General features: G+C 42.2%; 1 protein-coding gene across 1 annotated transcript; it reads left to right on the top strand.

Annotated features, from left to right (window-relative positions):
* The first annotated feature begins 1,865 nt into the window (after positions 1-1,865).
* Positions 1,866-17,614, top strand: RBP3 (retinol binding protein 3). The gene is made up of 4 exons (XM_009986028.2): positions 1,866-4,913; positions 12,323-12,513; positions 15,333-15,475; positions 17,286-17,614. Exons 1-4 carry the CDS (start codon positions 1,866-1,868, stop codon positions 17,612-17,614), a joined length of 3,711 nt encoding a protein of 1,236 aa, XP_009984330.2.
* The last annotated feature ends 1,820 nt before the right edge of the window (positions 17,615-19,434 follow it).

The following is a 19,434-nucleotide window of genomic DNA, read 5'->3' on the forward strand; positions in this document are numbered from 1 at the left end:
TGGAGAGTTTTCGTTCCAGCTACCTTTGACCTAGAGTGCTGGATTATTCTGTGCAGTCAGAAAGCGAGAAGAACAATTTGAACTGGTGATAATGCCCTGGAGTTAAGTCTGTGATGGATGTCCCACAATGACAGCCTCCTGAAATTAAGAAGGTACAACAGATCTGAATCTCACTGCTTCTCTACCAATGAGGCACAGAGAATGTTGCTGTGGGACACTTGAAGCTCGATTACCTATTTATACATTATCAACAACAATTTCAACTATATCCTAGGCTTCTGCTTTGACAAGGGAAGTGACAACATTTTTTAGACTAGGGTATTCTACAGATGATAGCACAGCCTGGTTGCCAGAGATACCTGTGATTATAACATCAAGTTTTACAGCTTTTACCATAAAGCAGTCCTTTCTCTAATGGACTTTTAGAACAATTTAATTGTTCCCTTCAATGGATTTACAGTTGTACATTTACATACACACAGATACAAATCAACCATGGGATAAAATAGTACCTGCATATATAGATGAGGCTATTCCTATATAGACGTGCTACAGGAAAGAACTTCACAAACCTCCTTTATTACTACAACTGAATGACCCAGAAAGAGGACTGCACTAAACTTTGCCCATGTGAGTGACAGGCTTCACTCATGACACTCACACATGTCAACAACAGAGTGCACCCAGCCAGGGCAGACCATCTTTAGATTCTTCCCTCCATGTGTATTCTTTTGTAGCAACAAGTGATGTTTTGAAAGCAATACAAAAGCATGCTCTTCCCAGATTCCCTAGTCTATTCTTGCAGTTGCCTCCAGCAAGCAGAATGGCTGGGGTAGCAACTCATTTCAGACTTAAAGCCAAGAATCTGTTCTTGTATGTCTTTGGCATGTCATACTGAAGCTCTGAATGTTAACAACTCACATGGGTACAGCCTGCAGCTGCATCCCGCGTGTTCTGATCCTCTTTCAAACTCTTAATACAATGGGGTCTCAAATACATTGTGAGCAGAAGAAAACAACCCCCCACATTCTATTTTGGTATATTGAGCCTAAAGTCTATTGGCTGGGAGCTGTCATCAGACATGGCCATATGTTACTCAATGGTATTACAAGTAAATCCTAATTGAGTGCAAATTGTGAAGATTAAAGTCACCTCAGATTTAGCTGTATTATGTTGAGGCAAATGTATTTCCAAGTCCTGTTTAAAATGCTGGCAATTCTCAGCACAGAAATTAACAGGCTGTCATTACCTTGGATTTTATGAGCTGTTCTAAATGTCTGGAGTTCCTTGTTTGGAGTCCTTAGTCATAGAATGTAAGAACAGCCCTTTGCAGTTCAGACTGAAAAACACCAAAGACAGTGTGTTGTCAACAAGTTTTGAAAAAATATTAAATATTGATACAACTAAGTCACTGAAGAATCTCCTGGTATAAGCTTTTCATAAATATTAGTAAAAGACAGGATGACTGCTGTTCTAATTGTGGTTAAAATCAAAGTTTTGCATTTAAACAAGCCACTGTCAGGATAAGCCAGCACCAGTTTATAACAGGCAATGCATTACCTTTCGGGAACAATTAACTGCCAGAAAGATCTTCGTTGATGGTTGAAGTTTATTACTGTTTCATAAGAGGGCTGTGAAGTAGTAAGGAGCTGAACTTCATCTATTGGTGCACTTCAGATGATGCACTTCATTTTAATGAGATTAAAGGTTTAATGCAGATAAAAGATTTTTATCTGTTCAGTGCACCTGGATTCAACACAGGGATTTCAGTGTGATTCACAGACAGTCATCGGAGAACTTCGTTCATCTCAATCAATAAGAACTTCTGACTTCTTTCCTTCTTTTTGATTCCATACAAAGACAAAATGATCAGGACACGTTTCTTCCTGTTTTCAGCACTGATCATGTTCAGTATACCTGCTGAGGAAATCTTTCAGCCAACTCTAGTGCTGGACATGGCTAAAGTCCTTCTGGATAATTACTGCTATCCTGAAAACCTAGTGGGAATGCAAGAAGCCATTGAACAAGCAATCAAGAGTGGGGAGATCTTGGACATCTCAGATCCAAAAATGCTGGCCAGTGTCTTGACAGCTGGAGTGCAGGGTGCTCTGAATGACCCAAGACTGGTGATTTCCTATGAGCCATCGCCGCATGCAGCTCCCAAACAAGAAGCTGAGGCTTCCCCCACTCGTGAGCAACTCCTGAGTCTTATTGAGCATGTGGTCATGTATGACAAGCTGGAGGGCAACGTTGGCTATCTGAGGATTGATTATATCATAGGACAGGAAGTTGTGCAGAAAGTTGGCGCTTTTCTGGTGGATAAGGTGTGGAAGACGCTGATAGAGACATCTGCTCTGGTGATAGATCTTCGTCACAGCTCTGGGGGACAGATTTCTGGCCTCCCCTTCATCATCTCATACTTGCATGAAGCAGAAAAGATACTGCATGTTGAGACTGTGTACAATCGGCCCTCCAACACCACCACAGAGATATGGACATTGCCAAAGGTGTTGGGAGAGAGGTACAGCAAAGACAAAGATGTCATTGTTTTGATCAGTCGCCACACCACAGGAGTGGCTGAAGATGTGGCTTACATCCTCAAGCACATGAACAGGGCTATCACTGTCGGGGAGAAGACAGCTGGGGGCTCACTGGACATCCAGAAGCTGCGTATTGGCCCCTCCAATTTCTATATGATGGTTCCTGTGTCACGATCCGTGAGCCCCTTGAGCGGGGGTGGACAGAGCTGGGAGGTGAGTGGAGTGATGCCATGTGTAGCTACTGAGGCAGAGCAAGCCTTGCAGAAATCGCTGGACATCCTGGCAGTGCGCAGAGCAGTGCCTGGCACCCTAAACCACCTCACAAACATCTTAAAAGACTATTACAGTTTAGTGGAGCGGGTGCCAGCACTGCTGCGACACCTCGTCATCTCTGACTTCTCTTCCGTGCAGTCAGCAGAGAACCTGGCCACCAAGCTCAACACTGAGATGCAGGCCTTATCTGAAGACCCCCGCCTGCTGGTCCGAGTCATGATGCCTGGTGAAGCTGCTCCCCCCCTTGCTGAGAAGCCAATTGCAGTGGCAGCCAACTTACCTGACAATGAGCAACTGCTACACGCCTTGGTGGATACTGTCTTCAAGGTGTCAGTGTTGCCGGGCAATGTTGGGTACATGCGCTTTGATGAATTTGCAGATGCCTCTGTGCTTGCTAAGCTAGGACCTTACATTGTCCAAAAAGTGTGGGAGCCCCTCCAAAATACAGAGAACTTGATCGTGGACCTACGTTACAACCCTGGGGGCCCTTCCTCCTCTGCTGTGCCTCTGCTACTCTCCTATTTCCAAGATCCTGCTGCTGGCCCTGTCCATCTCTTCACAACCTATGACAGGCGCACCAACCACACACAGGAGCACAATAGCCAGGTAGAACTGCTGGGCCAGCCCTATGGGGCTCAGCGTGGCATCTATCTGCTCACCAGCCACCACACTGCTACAGCTGCTGAGGAATTTGCTTACCTCATGCAATCCCTGGGTCGTGCCACACTGATTGGCGAGATCACAGCAGGAAGCCTCTCACATACCCGTACCTTCCCTCTGCTGCAGCCTGAGCAGGGAATAACCCGTGGCCTAACTATCACAGTTCCTGTTATCACCTTCATTGACAACCATGGAGAAAGCTGGATGGGTGGAGGAGTTGTGCCTGATGCCATAGTGTTGGCTGAGGATGCACTGCAGAAGGCTGAAGAGGTGCTAGCTTTCCACAAGAATATGGGAGTACTTTTGGAGGGTACTGGTCAACTCCTAGAGGCTCACTATGCCATTCCAGAAGTGGCTGGTAAGGCCAGTGCTATGCTCAGCACCAAACGGGCCCAAGGAGGTTATCGATCAGCTGTAGACTTTGAGACACTGGCTTCCCAGCTTACCAGTGACTTACAGGAGGCCTCGGGGGACCATCGGCTTCATGTCTTCCACAGCCATGTGGAACCAACACCAGAAGAACAGCTTCCCAACATGATTCCCAGCCCTGAGGAGCTGAGCTACATCATTGAGGCACTCTTCAAAATTGAGGTATTGCCAGGCAACCTGGGCTACCTTCGCTTTGATATGATGGCTGAGGCAGAAACAGTGAAGGCCATTGGACCCCAGCTGCTACAGATGGTATGGAACAAGCTGGTGGACACAGATGCCATGATTATTGACATGAGGTACAACACAGGTGGCTACTCCACTGCCATCCCAATACTTTGCTCCTACTTCTTTGAGCCTGAGCCTCGGAAACACCTCTACACTGTCTTCGATCGTAGTACCTCCCGCAGCACAGAGGTGTGGACTCTCCCCCAAGTCACAGGCAAGAGATACGGCTCACTCAAAGACATCTACATCCTAACAAGCCATATGAGTGGCTCAGCAGCTGAAGCTTTCACTCGCTCTATGAAGGATCTACACCGGGCCACAGTTATTGGTGAGCCCACAGTAGGTGGTTCCCTCTCAGTGGGCATTTATCGTGTTGGTAACAGTTCTCTATATGCCTCCATCCCCAGCCAAGTGGTGCTCAGCCCAGTCACTGGTAAAGTATGGAGTGTGTCTGGGCTGGAGCCACACATCACCATCCAGGCCAGTGAAGCTATGGCTGTAGCTCAGCACATTGCCAACCTGCGTGCCCAGGTGCCACGGACACTGGAAACTGTAGCCAAACTTGTGGGAGAAAATTATGCTTTTGTGGACATTGGAACTGTTATAGCATCCAACCTTACCAAGAACATCAACAAAGAGAGTTATAAAAGGATTAATACAGAAGAGGAGCTGGCCAGGAAGGTGACTGCCAACTTGCAAGCTCTCTCTGATGATGAGCACCTCAAATTACTCTACATCCCTGAACACGCCAAGGACAGCATCCCAGGGATCAGACCAAAACAGGTACAGCAGCTCTCTTGTACCCAGCTGTACTGATGCCAGCTAGAATTGAGTCAGATATATTGTTTCTAGCCCATGTCATAAACCCACCAGGATTTACCTGTACGCACAAGAGAAGCCAGTGCCTGAGTGGATTTTGGAGGCTGAGCTCTCTCTGATGCTAAGGCAAGTCAGGGTAGTAACTTGTGGTAGTAGCTGTTGGTTCCAGATGCATGCATTTTTGGAACATCCTTCAGGCTGTGAATCTCTTTCAGTTGCCATCTGCCACAAGCAAATATGCAGGGCTTCACAGTTAGAGAGAAGATATCTCATTGTCTCTGTGATCCTCTCTCTTTCAGTGCTATGGCTTTTCAAGATGTAATAAATTAATGCAGAAACCCGCTGGTTACAAACCGAGTTTGTAATTTAGGAAAAATTTGGTTGGATCAGAGTAAATGCATACACCTGCAAAACATGCAGCCACATACTTTTTAATGGATTTTTCTATGTAAAATTGCTGTACTGGACTTTATTACACAAAAATAACAAGCAACTCCTTTGGTAGTGGCAGTGGAAAGTTGTTCTGATTGTATCTCATGCTCAGTATCAGACGGTTTCCCAGTAACCTAGAAATACTTTGGAAGAAGTATCTGGGTGGAAGCTAGGTGACCCCAGGGAGAAATTGATTTTTAATAATGTACTTTTGCCCTTGCTGTGTGGTTTGCGTAACAGTCTGGGCTTTGTTCTGAGCCTAGGTATTTATACACCGGTCTGCCTTGGCAGTCTTTCTTGTTCATTGTTTTGCTGGAGGGAGCTCCCAGGAGCACTTGTTAAAATTCCATCTTCAAATTAAAGGGAGGGTTAGGATAACCTGATCCCTTTCTTGGATGGAGTGAGCTCCTTTCTGGCTACTGCTCTAGCATGGCTATCAGAGATGTCTTTTCTCCAAGGACTCATAAAATTACTTCTTGAAGAGAATGCATTTGCCTTTGCAATGAACCAGAGTATACCAAGTGTCAGGTAACTATTAAATGTTTCCTGGGGGAGGAAATCTGTGGGCTTCCACCCTCTGAAGTTTTTGGCATGCATGATTTAAAGTGGGCATGACTTTTGTGCTATTATCTCCAACACTAAGGTCAAGGACAAAGTCTAAGCATTGCCAGGGGAGGACATTTTCTTCAAGTTTGTTGACCAAGGGGTGCTGGCCTCATTCTTTTCTCTAAGCTTAAATGGAAATAATTAAAGGATTTTTCTATTCCATTACTCTCTTTCCCTCCTACATTTTTTGGGTGTAAAAAACTTCACTTTGTATATGTTTTTGACAGAGCTCTCTGCTAAACTATTAGCAACATATCAGTAGTGATACATCATAATTTCTCCCCATTCTACAAAGGGGACCCATCCTGCAAATTAGTCACTGTTTTCACTGAAAGCTGTTAATGGATATTGTTGGCTATTTTCACTTGTTCAAATCTTACTTACTTTATTCAGACCTTGAATGTTGAGAACAGGATGTACAGGACAAATATCTTATTTGTCACATAACATGAAATTCTGATCCTGATAGAACTAGTGGTGAAATGCCACTGTACTATTTAATGTCTCTGTTTACTCCAGTTCTTTGTCAAGTAAAAGGTTGGAAGAGGTTGGGAATACATCCGGAAGAAGGAAATCACATCAGCGTGGGTGAAAATCATGACAAATGTGGGATTTCTTCAAGGGGAAATAATGTATAAACAGCAGAGGAGAAGCACGGGTCTCTTATAAGGCTAAAATCATTTCCAAAGGTCTATGCATTCCCTCATAGTGCTTCAGGAAACTGGGAGGCAGAGGGACAAGAGGGTGATGTTAAGACATTTTAAGGTGAAAGAGGGTGAGTGAACAAAGACACTGAAGTCATTGAAGTGAAGGCTTTTTCCTTGTGATAGAGGCAAAAGAAAATTCACCTGTTCCACAGAGCACTGAGCAGCAAGAGTACCTTCATTTCCTGCCTTGCTTTTGCAGGGTCAAGAGGGATGCTTTCTGTGGAGCATTTCAGGAATACCCCATACCAATACCCCAAAGAGCAAATGCCTTAAGATTACAATGAAGCTTACATGATGGCACTAATTGCATTTGTAAATTTTTTTTGACAGTCATACATAAACATAGTGGCTCTTTTAATCTATATCACATTTATTCCTCAAAAACCTAAACCCTAGTTTTTTTCTTGTGCTACCTACCTTCCAAGCCACCCTTTCCCTTGACAGTGGGATTTTCTTGACGATGACCTTGACAGTGAAGCAGATCCAACACAATTAAATGAAAGTGATGATGAATAACTGCAGGAAGGATGGGATGGGACATAGGAGACAGACAAGTGAAATGCGCATAGTCCTTCGCATCTGCTACACTAGAATAGCTGCTGAAGCATAATGCAGGGTAGTGAGTATCTCCTCTATGACAGCAGCAAGGTCAATGCTAGCCGGAGTTGTCTGCTGCATAAATGCCACTATCCAAAGTCAGACTTCCCAGAGGCAAATGCTGTGTATATTGTTTGTGATTCAGAAAACAGCATTTTGCTTATAAGGCAGAGCTCTGTAAACTCACTGATGCACCATTCAATAATCCCTGCTTCGTATTCTTCTGTTTGCCTCTCCCTCCAGTCATACCTTCCTTTCCCATGCCAAAACATTTTTGTTCTTGAATATCTGAGTGTTGTAGACTACCTATGGAAGAACTGCTGCTTTATTTTGGCAAATGTGTTATGTTAATTTTAAGTGACAAGTGTCTCCCTGAGTGACTCTTTCAGCCCCTTAATAATGCCCAAATACTTTTAATGCAGTCTTCACATCTAAGAAAATTTTTGTATTAATGTTTTCGATAAATGTCTGAAATGATGATCAGAGTAAAAGACAAAAAGGAATCCTTTATAAAGAGAAATTGTTCCTGCATTTGAAGTCCTCCTTTTCCCATATAAATTATATGTATTTGTATCAGAGTATTGTCCTTGCTGAAGGTGGCAATAGTTACACGTTTCACCAGAAAGGAGTGTAGTTTGCTTGTGTCCCTTCATTAATGAATGAAATCAAAACAATCGGCCTCAAAGTGCCAAGATAGATAATCAAATTGCTATATCTGTTGCTAACAGGAGGGAAAAAAATGTTTTGGGCCTATATGATGCTGATTTGTATCAACATAACCACAGTAAAGTCAGTGGAACTATATAAATTTATGCAAGCCAAAGAAAGGTCTCATGTTTAACTCTCATTGACCCCTCACCTTTTGCAATTCATGCTTGCTTCTTGTATTTGCTTCAGAAAAGAATATGACACTTTGTTAATCACTTTTGTTCTTTTTCTAGTACCTTTCATCTTTTGATCTTGATGCTACATTTGCAGTTACAATCCCACCAGAGAGATCCATTTGTGCCCATTTTTTTCCATTGTTATTAATGTTACGGCATACTTGGCCATTAGTTTTAAAGATTTTCAATGGGGTTTGAAGGCAAATAAAAATTTAGCCATGAATTCTGTTTTCCATTTTTCCTTGCAAATGTAATTTTCCAGGGCATTGACTAGAAAATAACTGCTCACTGGCTTGCAATGAATACGTTAGAAGCTGTGTGTTGTCAGAGCAGGTTTACACACTGCTATGCAGTGCTGCCCTTTGCAGGGTGAAAGTACAGCTTCTCATTCTGCCCTGCACTCCATCAATGGGACTCAGAGCCCTAAAAAACCTCTTAATTCTTTCCAGAGCACCATCCCAGAAGGTTTCAGCTTTTGCTTGTGGTAGCTCCCCCATTCTGGCTGTCTTGGTGCAATGGAGGGCAGGATTAGAATTCAAAGTTACAGTTCTGGAAAAACTGGAGAAACGATCTGTGAAAAGCAGGGTGATGTTAAATAAGAACATATACAGGGTTCTTACACAGTTTCTAGGGTGATAGCAATTGAATGCACAACTCTGGGAGGAAAAGAGCTTGTTTAGGAGGAGTCCTGTGAAAAAGTATATGAGTTCTTCAGAGAAGTACATTCAGCTCTAAAGAAAATTCAGCTAGAGGATACTATGCGCAGTCTTGGGCAATGCTTTTCTGAAAAGATGTGGCTCAAGTGGGGTCGCAGCAGAAAACAGGAACAGGAGTAAAGAGATGACTGAATAGGAGTGATTTTGAAAAAGTTTAAAAGATTCGAGTTGTGTGTTCCAGAGAGAAGAAAACTGAGAGGAGACATGGAAACAGTCTTCAGATACGTAAGAGGCTGTTTCAAATATGAAGAGTATAATCTGTTCCCTTGTTCATCGTAAATAGGCCAAGAAGTGATTCACTTAAACTGTAGAAAGTAGTGAACTTAGACTGTTTACACTAGACGTTAAAAGCATCTTTGTGATAGTAAGGCTAGTGACGTACCAGACTGGATTGCCTGGAAATCACCCAGTGATATGGGTGTTTTTAAGAGCAAGTGAGAATCAACTGTCAGGGATACAGCTGATCCTGCTCAGTCTTTGAGCTGAGGGACCTACTAGGATGGATGGTTCCATTCTAGCCTCTGAGAGTACACAAGGAACCCAAATGTTAGTCTAAGAAAAAAAGGCACAATCCTGCTACGCAGCCCCCAAGATCTCACGGTTCTTAAACCAATCTCAGGATTTGCAATGGCACGAGGGTGTTTGCTGATAATATTTTAACAGCTGACAGAACTAGCAGGCTTAAGAGAAATCAGAATTACATTACAATGGTCAGTACAAAATTAGCTATGAACATACAGTTTCCATCTAAATAAAGAAAACAGCTTAGGGGAGAGGTGAAAGGGGAGAAAAGAGGGAAGAGAGGCACAGCTGGAAAAGGAGTTTGCCCATGGTTGGGGTATGTATCAGTAGCGGAACCAGGGATGAAATTCCATGCATGTGTCCAAGGGCAGTGTTCTAGGTCCTATTTTGCATCACGTCACTTGTTCCAGTTAGGCCACTTGTGGAAGGAGACTGCAGAATAGGGCTGGAGACTTTATATAGTTAACAAAAAACAATCCTTCCTTGGCTTAAGTGGTGTTATCTTGGAGGTCCTTTAGTCTAGCCACATTGCTTATAGTGTTCTTACTAAGGCACCTGAGGGTTTATATTTAACATCAAATCATTTGTATGTAAACATTGCCGGCTGAGCAGCAGGATCTTACTTTCAGCTGTATCCTGTCCCAGCTTGTCTTTGGCCTGCAGACAGAGCCCTGCCTTCCAAAGGAGAGCACACTGTTGCTCTCTGAAGCTAGACTTAACCTCTTTAGGTACCAGGAGCACATGGCCTGTGTGGCAGTATCATGAACCTGCAGTTTTCCAGGTCAGTAACTCTCCACTGTCAGTCCCAGCCTCCTCCTCTCTTTTGCTTAAAAATTAGTAGGCTACCCCCGCCCCCCGCCCAAATTACATTGAGTGCTTTTCATCTGACTTCTGGTCTTAGAGCCTTTAGAATAGATATATTTTCATACCTTTTCCTGCAGCCATGAAGATGAAGAAGAGTTTCTTTGACATCCTTGCATATTCATTTTTACCGCATGAGACCTGAGGCTTTAAGAGCAACCTGCCCATCTATAATGAATTTTCAAGAGTTAGCAACACTGCTAGTGTTCTTAAGTCCTCAGTGAACAAAGATGTGATACAGCACAAAGAAAAAGAACAAATAAGAAAAAAAATATCAGACAGACACAAAGGTTATTCTTAATCAACATGCTTAGGGGTATGCATCTAGCAATTATTGTTGGAGATGGAGCTAAGAAATCTGTGTGTTCAGCTCAAATATCGTTACTAAGTGGCTGAGAGTAACACATCAATTTTATTTGTAGATGTTACCAATGAGTGATGATTTTTTTCTCCTGGGGGGACCGGTACCTCTGAACTAGATATAAGCTCTGTCAGAACAATGCAATGCATGCTGGATATATCCTTCAAAATTGTGATTTGTTAATCAAAGTACAGTGGGCAGATCAAGTAGCATTGCTGTCACTGAGAAGTGGATTGGAAATGACAAACCCAGTAGTGCTGGACTGATATGTTTTACAGTCCAGATACAATGGTTATTTTCACAAGGTACAATGACAAGGGTACAGAAAAGGACTCAGTAGAGTTTGCTCTCACCATCAGATCAAGAACTACTGGCCAACAGGACTTTTATATTAGTGTTTGAATTTTTGGCAATTTTGGCATATAGAAGGTACTGAATGATGAAGCAGCCCAGGGCAGCCAGAAGCGTGATATTGGGGATAATTTTCCCCCAGGTAAAGGTAAAGTGCTTGAGCTAAGTCAAATACAGCTGCATTCACACACCTTGGAAACCCTCTTTCTGCTATGGCAGACCTGCTTTTGGCAGGAGCACAAACTCAGGCCAGAACACTACATGTAGGGCAGGAGATTATCTGACGACTCTACAGCTGCAGAAAGCTCAAGTGCCTCCCAAATACTGCAGCATGTTGCAGGCTGGGAGAGAACCTTTTAGCACCTGGCTCACTGCTGACTCCTTATTCTTTTGTGTGTAAAAGTATGGATTGTCTGCGGCTGAGCTATGGCAGAGGGCAACTGATTAAAAAGCAAGTGTAAAATCATTTTCATAGCAACTCTGAGGAGAAAAGGCCAAACTGCTGAAAGTCATATAAGTCATATATATCCCAAAGCCTCATCTCCTTAAGCTGAAGGAGAGTCTTCCATTTTCAGACACGTGCATGTCAAACATGAGTTTGGCAACGGGAGCAGACTATGTAGGGGTTACTATGAAAACTTTAGTAGTTGGCTACGCATTGCTATTTAAAAAAAGTCTGCTGTTTAATAAGATAAGCTAAACAAAATTAATCACAGCCTAACACGTGAGACTCCAGGCACATGGCTACCATATAAGAGATTTAACACACCTACCTCATGAGTATTCTAGCACATGCCCAACACATCCAGTTCCTCACTGTCAGAGAGACTAGCTCATTAAGAGGGGCTGAAGCCAACCTCACCTGTAGCCAGCAGCGGTTCATCAGCTGAGGCTAATCAAGAGATTACAAAAGTCCTGAGTGCCTTATTTAGAAAGAACTGCCAAAGGAAAAATGTGGGCTTGGGTGGCACAACTGGGCTAGAGGTGCTTATGCTGCGGACTAGGGAATGGTTCTTGTAGCCTGCTCAGCCTCTTTGGTACAAGGAAATTCCTGTATTTTTGAAAAATAAACTGAGCCCTGAAAAATAGGTGCCTGATCCAGATTCTGGTCATGCTGTTGATGCACCCTATACTGGACAAACAGTGCAGCAGCCAATGCTCACCTATGTTTAATATGCAAAAGTCTTAATATCATTCATTATGATCTTCAGACTTGGTCGCATTCCTCACATATGTCCCACCTGGACTAAACTTGACCTACATAATTCTTTTTAAATCTCATGCCAAGCTATTGGTGCCAGCAAATGATTTGTTTTGTTTTTCCAAACTCTTTCAGGTCCCTTCCCCAGAAGTATTTGAAGATTTGATTAAATTTTCATTCCATACAAATGTGTTTGAAAACAACATCGGCTATCTGAGATTTGATATGTTTGGAGACTGTGAACTTCTAACCCAGGTGTCCAGCCTACTGGTAGAGCGTGTTTGGAAGAAAATTGTTCACACAGATGCATTAATCATAGACATGAGGTAAACCTTTGCATGGCAAATAACCAAAGCTCTTTCAAAACAGCATTTGTAACAGTGAATTAGCTTTACATGGCTTACTGTCCTGTTTACAGGCTAACTTTACTGGGATTAAATGAGAAAAGGAAAACAGCCAAGGAAAACAGTAACAGTCTGGAAGTATATCTCAAAATAAATTGTACCATCACTTGAGATGTTTAGAACTAAATAGGTAAATTTAGGGAATATGTTGCAGGATGCAGTCCTGGATTCTTTCTCTGTTTTCTTTCTAATCTAACTCTGCATGTGCCTTGTATTGATTTTATATGTATATGTATATGTATGGCTTTATTAAATCTTTTACTGCAGGCAGTGGTCAAGTGATTGAACAGTCAAAATAACACATCATGTGTAAGGCTGTGTTACAACACCTAGTTGGCCACATCTGCAGTGCTAAATTACCCTGGACAATCAGCCCTGTACAGAATGACCCTTGTGCAGAGCACAAAGGTGGCTTAAAGGTACTGTAGCACTCCCAGACGCTGCTGCGGCAAGCGACAGAGTCATATGCCTGCTCTCAGCTTAGGATTCTGTTGGACACTCTGGTGTGTCAACAGTGCTCCAAATCTTATGAGCCAGAAGATGTCATTCATTTGCTGCCAGCTATCAAAGCAGATGCATATCACAAATATACATTTCCCATACAATATTCAGGTAAGTCATTCCCTTCTTTTGGTCCAGAGCTACTGTTTGTGAGCTCAGAACATTACAAATATCAACTAAAGAAAAGAAGGCCTTCGTAAGAACTCATTTTTGATGCTAGAACCACTTGTGTACCTTGCCATTATGGGGCTCTTAATGTTTGGTAATCTTCTTAATATTCTTCCAGGACTTGCAACATGTGCAGGAAAAGATGAGCGTGGTGATGAGAGCAGAGAGAGAGAGATCTCACTATGTAAGCACATAGGTGGCAGGGCAGCAACCAACAAAACACACCCATGATAATTCAAATTCATCAAAGGCACCACCATCTTCCAATAGACTTGAGATAGGACTGGGACTTTCCTCTTTCCTGCCCTGGATTTCTCCCAAACTAAAACTTGTATCAAGGCTCAGGTACCAAATGGTCCCGTTATAGTTCTTTTCTTGGGTTGCCTTGCTTTTTTTTTTTTATCTTTAATGTATTTCCAGACTTTTGAGTGCACACAAAAGACCCAGTCTCTGAAGGCATATGAAAGAGAACCCCAAATATTTTACTTTTTGAAATTCTTCCTGAACCAATGTTATGATTTTAAGGCAAGGCTAATAATTTCAATTTTGCATGGGATTAACCATAATGAATACTGTTTCTCATCTTACAAGTTTACCTCACTGGAACAGCTGGGCAGCTAATGAACTTCATATTTTGATAATTCCAATTTTGCATGGGATTAACCATAATGCATAATGTCTCTCACCTTAATAGTTCCCCTTCATGGAACAGCTGTGTCAGTCGTGAACTTCATATTTTTAACCTTCACAGAATTGAGAAGAGGCACTGATAAACTAAACAGCTTCCATAACGTCACACAAGAAGTCTGTAATGAAGGAAGTACTTGCATCCAAGAGCTAAGCTAAAACTAGCAACTGCTCAGTCATTATTCCTGACCAAAGCTTCTGCAGTTTCGCTGTCTGAAAGAGTCCCAGGAACAGCTCTCCAGCATCGCTCTAGCTGCCTGCTTGCCTCTCACTCAGCCATGATGGCAGCTGCGGGAAACTGGGCTCTGCTGGGTCTAGCTACCTCCTGGGCTGTGCCGCAGCAGCAGGACCTACTGGCAGCACAGCACTGTCTGGGACACACTCAAGAGGCTTATTTCAGTTCTAGCCAGTCACAGTGAGAATCCAGCATAGAGCTCCCAAATGCTGCAGAATAAGGAGGAACTCACTGGGACAGAGGCCTCCTGTATAGTCTAATCATTTTCTGGAGGTGAAAAAAAATCTTTGTTACAGACTGGACTGAACAAAACTCATTTTCTAGCAGGTTTTTGCTGGAATGACTGTTGCCAGGTGCTCCTAACGTCAACTACAGAAAAGCACTCTATCTGTCTCCTACTAGTGAGCAAAGTGCAAACATACGCAGTGCTGTATGTGCTCTAGTATTAGTGAAAAGTCACACACAAAAAATTACTTCGTATTCCATTGCGTGTATTTGTAGCAGGGGTACTCCAATGACACTTTGACTCTTCAGTGAATTTCATCTTCAGAGACTGGTAAAATTCAACTACAACCAAAGTTTTCAAACATGACTGTCCTAAATGAAACAGCTAATGCAATCTTTGGGCACAGAAAGAAATGGGCTGATCCTATAAGCTGCCACACACCAAGTACTCCCGTTGTGTGCAGCAGGAAATAAGAACGCGATGGTTCTACAAACATATGTTGCTTAAATTGAGATCTACATTTATAAACTAGGGTTTAGATATTTACCTATGCTACCTATGCCAGTAACAGCATGGGTTATTCAGAGTAGGAGAATAACAAGAATCTGATGTTTCTATGCAGATTAAGAGTCTTTGCTTACTTTCTGATTTTTTTCTCAGGTTGAATCAAGAAAAAAATAGACCCTTCAGTTTTATGTTTGCTTTTAAAGTCAGTTGTGAGCAATAACAGTCCAAGACAGTTAGATAGGATTTTGTTTCTCTGATAAATGTGCAAATGTTGATAGGGGAGAATGAATGTAAATGTATCAAAATGTAGACATAAGCCCTTTCAGGACTGATGTTAAGGAACAATCCTTGGAAGGGAGATTTACTGTCTGCCACAAATTATCAACTGTTTCCTTAATATTTTTAATTTTTTAAAAGGTACAATATTGGAGGCTCCACTACTTCCATAGAAATCCTATGCTCATACTTCTTTGATGAAGGACACCAAATTCTCTTGGACAAAGTTTATGACAGACCCAGCAACTCCGTAAAGGAAATATGGACCCAGCCACAGCTCAAAGGTAACATGACAATTTCTTTTTAGAGAAGCTTTTCCTTTCAGATGTCCCTCCTTGTGTATTTTAAAATGACACCATAACACATTTGGTGAAAGCACCTGCCACAATTAGCTCAAGCTGTGCAGAGAGTGTAAAAACAAAAATGTGCATTTCAACCATGTCTCTCAATGCCGTCTATAAGTAACAGTTTACTGCTCCTGGAAATGAGATGTGTTAGGCACGGAGGTTTGTAAGCTGGTCCCCAGAAGTTTAGCTGAATACTGTGTAGAGCAGTTGTGACTTGCTGCTTTTAAAAGTTGCTAAGATTAAAAATAAATCCTGTGCTGCTAGTAATATCTCTTCCAATGCTCACACATAGTTTTATACGTAGCTCCTCACTTCCTATCTGTGTAATCCACAGTAGATGAACACACCCACAACAGCCCAGTTTGTCCAGAGACTGCAAGAAAGAAAGAAAAGCACTAAATTTAGCACATCTGAGTGAGTCTGGAGCATTTGGCAATGTATCACACACACACACCCTGCCTTGCTGTTCATGGAAGTTGAAAAGACGCTGCAACATGCAGAAACAGAGCTCTTCAGCGCTCATAAAGTGCAGTTAGAATGCTAAGAAGCCTTAACCATTGGTTTTAATTCTTTTCCCCTTTAAAGCTAAGACAGTACTAAAAAAGGTGTCACTACAGTGTCTGCAATTGGTGGCTTGGAGCATGCTGAAATGATTAAACTTTGTTACAGGCTGCAGGGTCCATCTATTTTCCCAGGCAGTCAGAGGTGGGCTGTGCTAAGGGATATGATTACTATGGACACATTCCAGTTCCCATCAGAGAGAACAGGCAGGCTCATATTGACTTCAAAGAAACTGAATCTGGTCCTGTATTATATATGCCTGCTGTGAAAAGGGTCTTCTAATGGATATTACACCTATAGTGAAATGAGAGGAGCAAAGATGTGAAAGTTAATTGCCATGTTATTGGCCCCTCTCTTGAATTTTAGGATGAGAATTATATGTCATACTGTAACTTACTTAAAGAATGACATTTTTAGAGTGATTTAGAGTAGTTTTTTAGTTATCACGTCCCAGTTATGATGCACTGGCCACTTTTTCAAAGGAACTAAGCTCTCAAAAAGTATCTAGTGTATTCAAATATATAGAAAATAAGGTGCAAAAACCCTCCTACTCCTGTCAGCTGGTTTGTATAAGAAAATGAGATAACTTGGCTCAGATCTTAATAATAAAGAGGTATTTGTTGAAGAGCTTGAGACAAAGGCCATGCAACAGCTTCCATTTACGGACTATAAAAAGCCTGTGGGAAATGACTTTAATTATAATTTCATAAAATGCCACCTGTATAGTTTGCAGGCCAAGCTCTATGACAGCCGTGTTCCTAGAGCAGGGATGAGAATGAAACTGAAGATGCTGCTGGCTGAGCTTTGAGTATTCTTGATGGAGCAGTGGAAAATGTCGCTTTCCTCACCTGTCTCCTCTGATGGGATCTGGAGCTCCTATAAAAGTCAAAGGCACAGAAAAGCCAGCAGTAGTAAGCCTGAGCTGGCCTCCCAGCTGCTGGAGCTCATAACCAGAAACTGATGGCACAAGAGCACCACATAGGGTGACTGTTTTTTACAGTATAGAGGCTGAGCCAGTGTAAAAAGAGCGCTAATACCATCATAGGTACAAAGTAAATTTACAAACTTCTTTGGTTATTAATGGCGAGTAGGAAATGAAGTGTGTTGTATCTTGACTTCTCTTGCTCCGTTATGCAAATCTTTGAAAACTGATGTATTTTCTGATGCATTTTGTCCTTTCTCGCAGGGGAGAGATATGGCTCTCAGAAGGGGCTAATAATCCTCACCAGTGCTATGACAGCTGGGGCTGCCGAAGAGTTTGTATACATAATGAAGAGACTGGGCAGAGCTCTCATCATTGGAGAACAGACCAGTGGTGGCTGCCATCCCCCACAGACGTATCAAGTAGACAATACCAACTTCTACATCATCATCCCCACCTCTAGATCAGTCACCTCCGCAGAGAGCACTTCTTGGGAAGGGAATGGGGTGCCTCCCCACATGGAAACACCGGCTGAAACAGCACTCATCAAAGCAAAGGAGATGCTCAGTGCTCACCTGCACAGCTCTAGATAGTGCAGTGGGGGAAAGTGTCTCTAGAAAAAAGGCAGGCTGTAATTTTCAAAAGAACCCAAGGGACTTACATTCTCAGAAGCTGAACCAATATGGGTCTGGGAACTCAGAGCAGGATTTAGCCATCATTTAGGTAACTAATGCAAAATTGAGACTCCCCCAAAAATCTCACAGTGTGTGTATCTGCGTATGTGCATGTGTGCGTATGGCATGTGAGGGGATGGGCAGGCTACAGGAGCTCCTTGTGTTATGTCTGGCTCGATAAACCATGCACAAGAGCACAGTTCCAACAGGAGAAGTTGCAAAGCCCTTCTGCTACCCAGAATAATTCACAAGCATCAGCAATGGTGCTGGTCTGGGCAGCATAAGCAGATTTGAGTTCCTACCAGCTGAGGGAGGCTTCACAGTGGAGTCTCATTTTTTGTGTGAGTTTTTTAGTAACCAAGTTCTTAGCGAAAGAAAGCTACCTCCCCAAATGAAAACCCTAGAAAGGAGGGGGGGCTTCATGTCAATCTCTATGGTCAGTGGTTGTTTCCTGGTACATAGCTCGAAGTGACTGCCTTTTTTACCCCATTCTGTGGAACCCAACTCTTTCTGGGCATGTTTGAGACACTGGGATAATTCACTGGGGTTTCTGGATTCCTCTCCTGTGGTCCAATGTAGTTGTTGCAGTGTCTGTTTATTAAGATTTAGCTCCAAATCACAGAGATTTCCTTCGATCCCTTAGAAAATCTAATCCGTCAGCATTGAAGGCATGTGAACCACCTCAAAGCGTTTATGCAAAGATAGAAAAGGCACCTCTGCTCCTTTGGAAATGGTGTACATTCCTACTTATACATCTTAAGGAAGAATTAACAGTAGTTGGGAGAGTCTGTTTCTCAACTACAAGAGCTAGATTAAGTCTCTTTTCCATGTCATCATTTAGATGTACCAAAAATAATCATTCCCAGTCTGTCATGGTTGCCCAGACTCCTGGTATTTCTTAGGTGCATGCCTGCTTTTCCCCTCATATCTGGCAGAGAGACACGGACTGAGCAGGAGGAAGGCAGTACATTGACTCTTTCACCCAGTGCTCAGATCAACAGTCAGGGAAAAGAATCATATGTTTTCACTTAAGGCTAAAAACAGATTGCTGTGTCCTGCCCTAAAGGCAAAAAGAATTCAGAGAAATATCCTTTGCACTCTGCTAACAAGCTGCTTATTAAGTAATGGTGTATTCCAGGGCAACTAACAGAGTTATTGACATGAGCTTAATCAATGAACAATGTTCCTTGTCTTTTATAATTCTTATCTAGCCATCTGTCTTTGCAATGATTTAGAAATATATATAACTCTAATCTAGATCTCAGCATTTCTCATCTCTACAAAATGCCAGCTGTAAGGCAATTAAATTAAGAAAATGGTCCCCAAATTTAGTCAGTTAGAGTCTGTACTTGTTACACAGCGCTGTTTGCTTGCTCATTTGTAAGTTACTGCTTTTTTTTATAAATCATGTTTAAACATCTGACTGCAGAGAATCTCTTTCAGTATTTACAGGAAAGTAATTTTAACAATCAAATAGACTTTCCATCTTTTTTACTACTTGTTTGTCTTACCAACTACACTCAGTGCAATCACTAACCTGGACTCTTTTGAGTCATCTTCATATTCTGATTTTTACACACTAGCTAGTTGTTGAATTTCTCAGTGTTGTGAAAAAGATTCAAATGAAATTAAAACTCATTCAGAAATTTATGTAAAGTGAGATATGTATGAAGAATATTAAAGATACTTAATATAGAAAAGACTGGAATAGTCGCTAAATGAGTAAACAACACTAATGT

The sequence above is a fragment of the Tauraco erythrolophus genome, chromosome 9 (assembly GCF_009769465.1).
Source record: "Tauraco erythrolophus isolate bTauEry1 chromosome 9, bTauEry1.pri, whole genome shotgun sequence".
NCBI classification, from domain to species: domain Eukaryota; kingdom Metazoa; phylum Chordata; class Aves; order Musophagiformes; family Musophagidae; genus Tauraco; species Tauraco erythrolophus.

What these genes read in the sequence shown, in the direction of transcription:
- RBP3 (XM_009986028.2), top strand. Translation starts at nt 1,866, where the DNA reads ATGATCAGGACACGTTTCTTCCTGTTTTCAGCACTGATCATGTTCAGT. An exon ending in CAGGGATCAGACCAAAACAG is followed by an intron (nt 4,914 to 12,322) that starts GTACAGCAGCTC and finishes AAACTCTTTCAG; the next exon opens with GTCCCTTCCCCAGAAGTATT. An exon ending in GACCCAGCCACAGCTCAAAG is followed by an intron (nt 15,476 to 17,285) that starts GTAACATGACAA and finishes CCTTTCTCGCAG; the next exon opens with GGGAGAGATATGGCTCTCAG.